This window comes from Monosiga brevicollis, genomic scaffold, assembly GCF_000002865.3.
Source record: "Monosiga brevicollis MX1 MONBRscaffold_22 genomic scaffold, whole genome shotgun sequence".
Classification (NCBI taxonomy): domain Eukaryota; class Choanoflagellata; order Craspedida; family Salpingoecidae; genus Monosiga; species Monosiga brevicollis.
Window position 1 is genome coordinate 111,607 of NW_001865059.1, and position 10,176 is coordinate 121,782.

General features: G+C 52.9%; 3 protein-coding genes across 3 annotated transcripts in view; 2 read left to right on the top strand and 1 right to left on the bottom strand.

Moving 5' to 3' along the window:
* MONBRDRAFT_27827 (uncharacterized protein) overlaps positions 1–4,944 on the bottom strand; it is a gene marked incomplete at both ends in the record, with an annotated part of 7,057 nt that extends 2,113 nt beyond the window's left edge. The window contains 21 exons of the mRNA XM_001748318.1: positions 15–127; positions 203–299; positions 395–525; positions 693–830; positions 964–1,341; positions 1,453–1,552; positions 1,684–1,759; positions 1,875–1,977; positions 2,143–2,251; positions 2,375–2,465; positions 2,560–2,689; positions 2,828–3,010; positions 3,137–3,199; positions 3,323–3,400; positions 3,497–3,732; positions 3,868–4,024; positions 4,096–4,162; positions 4,295–4,361; positions 4,466–4,536; positions 4,636–4,804; positions 4,917–4,944. Coding sequence (XP_001748370.1) covers positions 15–127; positions 203–299; positions 395–525; positions 693–830; positions 964–1,341; positions 1,453–1,552; positions 1,684–1,759; positions 1,875–1,977; positions 2,143–2,251; positions 2,375–2,465; positions 2,560–2,689; positions 2,828–3,010; positions 3,137–3,199; positions 3,323–3,400; positions 3,497–3,732; positions 3,868–4,024; positions 4,096–4,162; positions 4,295–4,361; positions 4,466–4,536; positions 4,636–4,804; positions 4,917–4,944 — 2,585 coding nt within the window. The remainder of the gene's footprint in view (positions 1–14; positions 128–202; positions 300–394; positions 526–692; positions 831–963; positions 1,342–1,452; positions 1,553–1,683; positions 1,760–1,874; positions 1,978–2,142; positions 2,252–2,374; positions 2,466–2,559; positions 2,690–2,827; positions 3,011–3,136; positions 3,200–3,322; positions 3,401–3,496; positions 3,733–3,867; positions 4,025–4,095; positions 4,163–4,294; positions 4,362–4,465; positions 4,537–4,635; positions 4,805–4,916) is intronic.
* Positions 4,945–5,499: 555 nt separating this feature from the next.
* On the top strand, positions 5,500–6,482 carry MONBRDRAFT_33617 (uncharacterized protein). Its single transcript, XM_001748243.1, has 3 exons — positions 5,500–5,574; positions 5,755–5,832; positions 5,925–6,482. The coding sequence occupies exons 1-3, from the start codon at positions 5,506–5,508 to the stop codon at positions 6,267–6,269; spliced, it is 492 nt and encodes a 163-aa protein (XP_001748295.1). The 5' UTR covers positions 5,500–5,505; the 3' UTR covers positions 6,270–6,482.
* Positions 6,483–7,902: 1,420 nt separating this feature from the next.
* Positions 7,903–9,292, top strand: MONBRDRAFT_33618 (uncharacterized protein). Its single transcript, XM_001748244.1, has 4 exons — positions 7,903–8,270; positions 8,387–8,531; positions 8,727–8,801; positions 8,909–9,292. The coding sequence occupies exons 1-4, from the start codon at positions 7,963–7,965 to the stop codon at positions 9,071–9,073; spliced, it is 693 nt and encodes a 230-aa protein (XP_001748296.1). The 5' UTR covers positions 7,903–7,962; the 3' UTR covers positions 9,074–9,292.
* The last annotated feature ends 884 nt before the right edge of the window (positions 9,293–10,176 follow it).

Genomic DNA, 10,176 nt, shown 5'->3' on the forward strand with positions numbered 1-10,176 from the left:
GGGGCCATCCGTACCGCTTTTTGTTGATGAGGAGGTAGGGAAAATACACCTTCTCAAACTCCAGGTTAATGGGCCGAACAAAGGTCTCCGTCACAACTTGCGCAGCTTCCTCAGCAAGTTTCATGGTCTACAGGCACGCCGCGAGCACCAAACGTCAGCAATCACTGCAATCATGCTTCAAACAAGCGACCCTTTTTCGCACCTCCTCGAGCGTGGTGGTGCCAAACTTGATCATGACGGAATCCGTGTCACCATAAACGACTTCAGCATCATGGCTGTAACCATTTGCAATGGAGTAGCTATCGTGTTTCAACATAGCGGTGAAGATGTGGGCCAGAGAGGCGCATGATTTTTCATCAATAAGATTCAGAAAAAAAGGCAAAGCGAAACGTACTGTTCCTCGACCTTTTGTCTTGTTTGCTCAATCATTTGCCGTCCAAAGGCCGTCACAGAGGAGGAAATCTCCAAGCAGGGCAACTTGCCCACTGTTGCGCCCGTGAAGCCATACACGGAGTTGGCAGAAATCTAGCATGCAAAGCGTTTTGGGGACGCAATTCGAAGGAAAAAAAGCGGCGCGAAGTGACACATGAAATGCTGTCCTCGAGATGGGGATTAAAGCTTATCCTCGGGTCTGTATCTCTCTGAAAAATGCCAAACTGTCAGAGAGTGAAAATGGGCAGAAAATTGTGTACCTTGAGCGCAAGCTGTCGGCCGTTGAGAACTGAGCGGCGGAAAGGGTCTTTTTCATTTTTCAAATCCTTTTTAGCGCGCTTGCGGGCATCCAACAGCGAGGTCAAAATTTGTGGCAGCAAGCCCTGGCGAACATTGGTCTGCGTCAAACAAAGCAGAATGTGGGTTTGAGGAAGGTGATATTCAAAGCCAACCCTTAATAGAGAGGGGGGGAGCGTGTGAAAATTGTAAAACTGTGCTTGGCACTTCTGTAACTCCTGGCAAGGCACGGACCTTGACGAAATGGTCCCCGGTTGGAGTGCGAATGTACTCATCCGGCTTGAGATTGCCCAGCACACTCTTGTCCTTGACCAAAGTAGTGTAGCAAAGGTTGTGAGCCTGCATAATGGAGGGGTACAGCGAGCTGAAATCCAAAGTAGCGATGGGAATGTCATAGTAGCCTATGGGCCGAGCATTGAAACGAATGTCCAGACCGCCACCACATGTATTGAGATCATGACCCAGCCCAGCACCAAGAAAGCACGATAGAATATCACCTCGCTTGGGCTCGATGACGGTTGCGCCTTCATACTGCTCCTCTGAAGCCTGACTGTCCATGACTGGAATGATGAGGTCGTGCTCGCCAGCATGGCGCATCAGCTGTGAAACGACCTGATGTCTCAAAGAAGTCAAAGCAACAACGTGAGCATGCCGTCAGGAGGATCGACCACCAAGCATGGCCAATCACAATCAGGAATGTTGTTGGGAACGAAGAGGGCCGACCTTGATTTGCTGGCCACGCGAGAGGAGATAGCTGAACGGAACGCCGGTGACACGCGCCATCTCAATGTAGTTGACAATGCACATGAGCTTGTCCAGGAGGCTGAGTGTATCCAAGAAAGTAAAACCAATCGAAAAATGGTGAAGGCACATTTGGGCAGGCAGAGTGCGCGCGCTCTGGTTTAGATCCAAGCGTTTTGTCATGTTGCGAGGGAGTTGCACAAAAAAACAGACCGCAGGGGAAGATAAGCATCCTTCATGCAGTATACAGCCAATCGACGACGGGACTGATCATTGCCAAGCTGCAAGTCTGGGTCGATGCAGGCGTGGCCGCAGTGTTATCGCAAAGGAGAGGCAAATACGCACGGCGTGTCAACGACCCGTTTTGCGCTGTGCAGCTTAGTATTGGTCCTGTCCGAACTCACCTGTAATGATGCTGTGATGTACGTCCTCCTTTTGTTCGCCGAGAAAGTTGGCACTGACCGAGTTGAGTGAGTAGGAGCGCAGCTTGTAGTCGCGCTGCAGCACCTGTGAACCATCACGCAGTAATGATGAAAAAAGTTTGCGCTAATGCAGCGTCGCTGGACAAATAGCTGTTCCCTCGCGCCCTTTTAGGGGTTAGCTTCGACATGTTTCTGAGAGTTCTTGCGCCAAAAAATATCACGACCACACCACATGACGGTGTGAGTGTACCTGCAAAACATCAAAAGTGACGCGGCCTTCCATGCTAAGCGCCTTGGATTCGCGCGTGCCGTAAGCCTTGGAGCTGAACTTGACGTCTGTCAGGCGGCTTTGCACGTTTCTATGAAGCAACAATGTGCAGATGTCAAATGATGATTGGCTGATAACACAGGCCAGCTCACAGGTCACAGAAGAAAATGTTGACTTTTAAAAATGCGCCAAATCAGATGAGAAAAGACCGTACTTCAGGCGGCCCAAAAAGGGAAATTTTGTGGCGCCAAGCTTGTTGGCACGGTTGTATAGGTAAGGCAGATCGAAGTTGGGAATGTTATAGCCTGGAGCGAGGGCACCGCGTGCATGCATGCGATCAGCTGGTGCCAAGGCTTAACTCAAAGTCAGGCAAGGAGTCAAATTGAACGGATGACCAACCTGTGATGACGTCGGGGTCTGCTTCGCGAACAAACTCCGACCACGCTTCAAGCATTTGCTTTTCGAGTTCATTGCGCTTAGAGCCGGGCTTGAGGCTCACCTTGGACGTGGGGTCAGCAAACTCTCGAACCTGTCGAATGCAAGAGACAACACCAACAGGCGGAATGTCAGAGAGAGGAAAAAAAAAAAACCCACGACGGAGCAACAAGAAGAGCTCGGAAAAAAAAAAGACTATATGACAAGAAGGGGAAAATGGTCAAAGACATACATCGCAGCCCACAATGGCGGCACATGAGTCAAGGGTGAAAACGTTGCGGATGATTGGTTTGCTCTGGCCTTGAATCTGCACCATATTGGCAATTTGGATGACCGAGTCCTCGTTGGGATCCGGGAAGACGCCCTTGCGCCCTTGGCACTCGATATCAAAGCTGAGGATCCGCAATGGGGCAATCTATTCCCGACGAGGAGGTGAGCAAAGAGGGAGGGAGACAGAAAAAAAGGTTGGAGATGGAAAGGGTGAGCATGATGATGTAAACATAAAGAAAGAAAACGACTGGTGGGAGAGCAAACAACCGACCTCTTGCCAGCGATCTTCGGGTGCATGCGACACCAGGTTGTTGTAAGCAATGTCACATTCATACTACATTCGAAAGCAGCAAAGGGGTGGGTAGGTGAGGTCCTGTATGTTGCCAATTGTCATGGGTCCAGATGCACGGGTGCCAAGTGATCAAGGAAGGCAAGCATGGCCACTGTGCAATCTGACCTGGCAGTAAGAGACCTTGTCTTCTTCATTCCGCATTTGGTACTTGGCAGCGGGCAATTCGATCCAGTTGCAGCCGACCTGGGCAAGCGGGATGATGAGGTCATAAAGGCGTGCATATCTGATTATAGAAAAGTTCTCGCTATTAGTTCTCGCTATTAGGTGTAGATATCATACCACTTGAGTGTCGACCATGAATCGAAGGTTGAATTCCAGATTGCCCTCGTAGACTTGCAGAGCCTGTAAACGCGACGGGGTGAGCAATGCGCGTAGGGAAGGCACGTGCAAAGTGGCCACTGTTGGCACACTCTTGGCAAGGACAGGAGAAAAGCATACGCAAGGGCCGATGGAGATTGAGAGCGATCCGCCCTCAAGGATGCGGCGTGTAGTACTGATAAACTTGTGCTGAATGACTGCAAACAGCACATTGGTCCCAACCGAGAGACACGCGTTGCAATGAGGCTTTGGAGGCCAGCGCGGCACTTGGGAAAAGAAAGGGCAGTGCACAGAGAGCTCAAGGCGACCTGAGAGGCAGAGCCCATACATACGTGTGATTTTGAGAAAATTGATTTTGCCCGTGCCCTTGTAGCCATAGATGCTCTCCTTCTCGACAATTTCCACGGCCAGCACCACTTCGGAAAAGTTTTTGGCAGCAGCCGTTTGATTTTTGATCAAGACATCAAGCTTGGTCTTGAATTCACGGAGCTACGAGATGAAGCAACAGGTGTAAGTTGTTGTCAGGTGAGTCCTACCCTTGAGGCAAGAACTGAACCTACATGGCTCTCTGTCAAGTTGTTGGGCATGGTGCAGTAGAGGTAGGGTGCAAAGCCATGAACGTGGAGCCTGCAAGGCAGCCACAAGCATGTCAAGCAGATACACAAGGATAGAAAGCTCAAGTGAGGCAGAGGAAGAAAAAGTCGAGGGTGTCAATAGAGGGTGTCCATAGAGGGTGTCAATAGAGGGAAGGGAGCGTACATGACGCTGTTGCCCTTGGCCGTGACGCCAAACATGCGAACAATCTGCACAGTGTCAGTCTGTGGGCCTGAAAGAGAGGTCAAGGAGGAGTTCGTGCAACAGAATGAGGTGTTCACGGAGCAAGTTGATGCCTTTTCAGCAACGATACACGGGTGCAGTGTGCTTCTATACCAGGCATGTTTGATACTGGAGAGCCGAGGTAGCTATCTAACTCTAGCTGTTGGAAAATGAGTGCCTCGGATCTGTGATGCATGGCCGAACAAGGAATGAGCAGAGTCTAGCCTGGTTGGCGGTAGAGATGACAGTGGTACGCCAGATGGGGTTAGAAAGCGAGACCTTACGCGGGGTTGATCAAGGGCGCCTCGGGACGGGTCCACTTGGCACGCGTGGCTAGAGCAGGTTCGTTTTCAATCTGGTCTGCCCCCACATCCATGGCACTGAGCTCGGAGGTAAACGTGGACTCGTGAACAGCATCAGCCGGATTGACTTTGGGCCGCTTTTGCGGCATGGCTACCAAGACCAAAGGGTCGATGAAGCAGCAGCGGTGTAAGGGGACACACGATCAAGCCAAAAGTTCAGCTGGATTCAGTTTCAGCTTGATCCAACCCAGACAAGTACGTACCGCCAGAAATGGTTGACGCCGAAGCCATCTTGCACGGTGTTCAGCGTCAGAGGTTGCTCCACTCACCCGCCTATCAACCCGAAAGAGCAACAGATCTGGAATGAGTTGACAGGAGAAGGGCAGAGCGAGAAAAGAACACGAGAAGAAAAATCAAGACAACGCCAGGCTGATGTTCCCCTTTTCCCATATCTTGTGCTTTGACTGATCTCGCACTGCCATGAACCGTATTCTCCTTGCCGCCGCCACCTCGCCGCCACTGGCCAGCCAGCACACACACGCGCGCCGGCGCACACACACACTTACGAGAGAGAGAGAGAGAGAGGAAATGGCGCCGAATACCGTTTGTAACGGTCTGTAATTGTACAACACGAGAGTGCAACGTGAGGTGGTTTTTCGCGGAAATAAGTAAAATAGTTAGGTTTTTCAAAGCTTGGCGGTGGTTGCTGCTTCACTTTGCAGTTCCAAATACTTTTGAGCACCAAGATTGACAAGTAAAATAGTAATTGGTGTCAAGGTGATCGTGGTACAAACGCAAGCAAAAGGGCTTGAAATACTTATTTTCTTCACTTTTGGCTTCAACATTGCCATCATGTCGACGACGACGACGACGTTGCTGATCGCGGTCGCGCTCCTGGCGCTGAACCTCGCGCCGGTGCAGGTGCGCTAACTACGTTCCTGAGCAGACGGGAAGGCGGGGGTGGGGGTGGGGTATTGAAGGGTGAGGATGGGGCGCTTAGCACCAGATGGGCTTTGCAGAGGGTGCAGGCTGCGGCCGAGGGATGTGTGTTTGTGTCTGTTTGCTTTGGCCGGCCACTGACTGGAACGTGACTTGGCTCAGGCTGTCGAGTACGAGACCATCCACACGGAGAACTTTCAGTGGAAGGTTGCTGATGACAATGACGTTTGGATCATTGAGGTACGTTTGGGCCAGGTCATGACTGCCTGCGGCCCTTGTGCTGGTAACGCGCTTTGATCTGCGGGCTCATTCGCGCGAGGACGCTGTTGCAGGTGGCCAGCCGCTTGTGTGCGAGTTGCAAAGAGATGAAGCCCGAATTTGCCAAGGTGGCCAAGGATGAAAAGGCCTTCAAGTTTGGCGTCATGTACATGGAGGATCGCGGGACGGCACAGCTGGCGGCCAAGTTTGAGGGAGTGCTGGACGCTGGTCTGCCGTCTGTGATTATGTTGCATGACAAGGCTGACCCTTACAGCTTTGTGAGCTTGGTGGAGGGCGATGCCGTCAAGGCGGCCCGTCTCAAGACGCTTATTCACAAGGCCGCCAAGGATGCCAAGCTGACCAAGGCCCCAGACGGCCATTTTGTCAAGATTGGCGGTGAGAAACGTGGCGAGCTCTAAGGCCCTTGATTGACGAACGTATGGCCCTTGATTGACGGACGTATGGCCCTTGATTGACGTATGGCCGTGCCTGCGGTCTGCCCCATCCTATAAGCACCCTAACTTGATTCGGCGGATGCACTCGAGTCGTCTCTCCAACATCAGTCAAACCGTCAAACAGAATTGGAATCTGATCAATTGAGGTGCTCACGCGTGGGGAGCCTTGAAGAACCGAACAAGCGTGTAGAGCTAACAGGGGCGACCACGGGGTCGGGACACCATTGGCCGCGGTTACAGCGAAAACAGATACCACAGCCGAGACAAAGAACAAAACGGGATGGAAAACGCGCAGCGCGCCATCGGAAAACCACTTGACAAGAGCCTGGGCAAAAGGCCAGAAAAAAAAAAAAAAAGGCTTGATGGGTAGGCCCTCCCTGGGGTCAAGCTCAAAGAGTCTCAAGAGCGCTCGTTGCTCATGAGCGCAGCAAAGCCCGGACACCAACAATGCCGGCGGCCGCCGCCGCTGCGAGCGCACCTGCCATCATCATGCCCGAATATGTCTCTGTGATGGGGTGCACAAGTGGCCAGGGTGGCGTGAGGTGCGGCAATTGGTTGCAGCCCCAAACTGATCAGCAACCACTGCAATAACGCGCAAACAAGGCAGTGCACGCGCATCAACGCACCTCGAGATTCCTTCTGTTTGATCTCTGATAGCAGGGTTTTGGCCTGAGAATTTCTGGGCTCCAGCTCTAGGACCTGCTCGGCAAACTGGCGGGCCAAGGTGTACTGACCCAGGGCAAGATAGCCCTGGGCTAAATAAAACAGGTAGTCGCGCTCGGGTCCATCCGTTTGGACCAGATCATGAAAGAGAGCAATGCCTTGTTGCACAATGTGCGTGCGAGGGCTTCCACAGTAGAGCGCAGCCAGCTCAAACTTGGTTTGGGACGTGACGGCACCCAATCGCGCTTTCTCGTCCCGAGCCTTGAGTTCCAACCGCTATTCCCCACACACGTCAGTCCCATCCCCAAAACGATGGCAGCAAGCCCCCGTGTCAGACGCGTGCGACGAGAGAAGAGCGATGCTGGCGACGTGACCGAGACACTTACGTTGATCAGGCTTTCCGACATGTTTGCTCGTAACGCGTTGACAGTCGCCGCTGCTGTTGCTGAAGGGCGCACGCGATGAAATTGACCGTGACTGGACCGTCTCGAGTGATACCAAGCAACTGCAACGACCAGTGCAAGCTGAGGAGCTAGGCGGGGAAGCGGGAGTGAGAGGGAGCCGGAGAGCGAGGTGGAGCTGAGGAGGAGCTGAGGAGCTGGAGGGCACAAGAATTGGAAAACTGACGTGGTGCCTGCCAGCAGCAGCCGAGGTGAAAGAGATTGAGGAAAGGTTTGATCCAAAGACAGAGGTAGAGAGGTGAGGGAGAACAATCTTCAGAGACTAAATGCAATGGAATAATTCTCGAACAGAGAAAACAAATGCAAATTGAGAGAAAAGCGATCAGATAGAATTGTCCCGAGAGAAGCCTAAAAAGCCATTGCAGAAATCAGAGAGAGACGAGAAAAGGAGAGAGCTCCAGCCTTCAGATTTTTCGGGATTTTTCTGACAAATCCCGTTGAACAGCTGCTTTGTACATGGTTTTGCAACAGCAGTTTTGCTCAGCGCCTGAGAGAGAGAGAGAGAGAGAGAGAGAGAGAGCGAGAACACACACATGGCCATGGCGGCGGTACGAATGGCAGCGGGGGCGGTGATGGCGTCTGCAGGGTCCGTGGGCGTAAGACAGACGGCCGTTGGTGGTGTGCGATTGGCACCGGTGGTGCTGGCTCGGCTTCCGCAGCTGCAGCAGCGCCAGCAGCTGCATCAGAATGGGCCCGCTCGCTCCATTTTTGATAAGCTCTTTGGCAGCAAAGAACAGCCCGCAACTTCACCAACTCCTGCTGCTGCCAAGGGCCAGCCTGCCCGGCCAGATCTTGACACTGATGCCTTGGCCCGTGCTTCTCAGGCCGTATCAGACGCTGCGTACGTTGGTCGGGTTGGCTCACTTGTAGCACCCTGTGCCTTCTCTGCCTCTGCTTCGTTCTCACTTTTTCCAACCTTCTTCTTCCTCGCTTCCTTTGCCTTTGCCCTCGGGATAGCGTCGTGGAGGAGCCAGAGCGCCTTCCCGTCCAGCCAGAGGAAGTCGAACCCATTGTGTTGGCCCTCGTTGCCGAGTACTTTCCCGGTCAAGATAGCTCAGACCTTACCCAACTCACCTTTACCGACCTCCAACACAAGTTTGAGGTTCGAGCCTGCGGCATCTTGTGATCGTTTGAAATCACCCCCGTCCCGCTTTGCGTTGAACGTGGCCCGTGCAGACCACGATGCCCTCCTTGTTCCGCCTGAGTTCAGATCAACGCAGATCAGTCCCTTTGCTGTCACAGCAAGACACCACTCATTTTCCCGCTGGCACATTTGCTGTTGCATGCGTACTGACAGGTGCTGAGCGAACTCGAGCAGCGCGTGAACATTCCCATCCGAGACCAAGAATTGGGTTTCCTCAACAACATGCAGGTGTGTTCTTTAGCTTGGTGTCATTTTAGCTTGGTGTTATGACTAACAAGCTGCCTGTGCAATGGGCATGGTGCCTCACCTGTTCTCACTGCATCACCTCGGCACAGGCGGTCAACGACTACTTTAGCTTGCCTCATAGCATTTTGTTTCCGCCGGACGAGCGTGAGCTCTTCCCGGAGCTTGACATGTCCACGCTGCCAGCAAATCTGACCGTTGATTTACCCCGGCCTCGCGCACAGGCCTTCCATAGCCCCTTCAAAGCGGCTTTGTAAAGCACGTTGCGTACACTGTCATCTCAGCTCTGCCTTGAATCCCCGCCCGCCTATTGTTTCCCTCTTATGGTGATCATGGTTGGGTCGTCCCATGCTTGGTCCTGTCGTTTGCCATCGAGTGGCAACGCCAGCGTTGCAGTGCATCTCATCTCATTCACATATCAAAACGAATTCTTGCTTCTGCCTTTCTGGGTCACCAATTCAATGACTGCCACCCCAGCTTTTGCCATCTCTTTTCTTCAGCGCCCACACGCGTACACACACAAGTACAGGTGCAAACACAAACATAAATCCGGATTTTTGTTGTCAAAATCGGGTGCCCAACAGTGCTGCACAAACAGGGCTGGATATCAAAGCACTATTGTGATACTACATTTCCAGAATGTCGCGAGGCACACGACTCAGCTTGCCCTCCTTCTCAATGGCCACCATGCCTTCAGGCACGCCTGGTGTATCAGGGTGCAAAATAACCATCTAGAGCATGTCACATCGCAGGGTCGTCTGTGAGCTGGGTAGCTTCATATTGGCAAACCCGATGAGCAGCGATCAGCACCTGCACCTACGTCATCTGGGTGCAGACTGAGATTGACGGCATCCGAGGTTTGGTAGTTGCACAGGACCCGCGCCGTGACCAAGCCCTCACTCTGGGCGCGGGGGCGCCTACAAGTGGTCGTGGCAAAAAGGGGCGTGTGAAGTCTTGAAGTCAAGTTGAAGCTTTTCAATCATGCCACGCAATCGTGCGGGTCCACCAACCCGTCACTCAAGGCCGGTGAGGCAGCGCTCACGGGGGCTGGTGAGCCAGACGATGGTGGCTCAAGGCCGGCCGTGCTGCAGGCGCAGACATACAAATGAATTTGCCAACGTGGTGCCTTGAATATGAGCGGGGTGGCGCTGCACATACCGACGGATCGTGCGCGAGAGCTCCAACGTGGCTTGAGCGGCTGCAGCAAAATACTCGTGTTGGGCATCCACAAGTGCTACCAGGCGGTGCACGTGCTCATCCTGAGTGTGTGGTAAGGTGTGCGTTTGGTCATGGCAAAATGGGCATGAACTTTAGCAAGACCCAGACGTTCACGGCATTCGCCTTCCCAGCATAAGCAAGG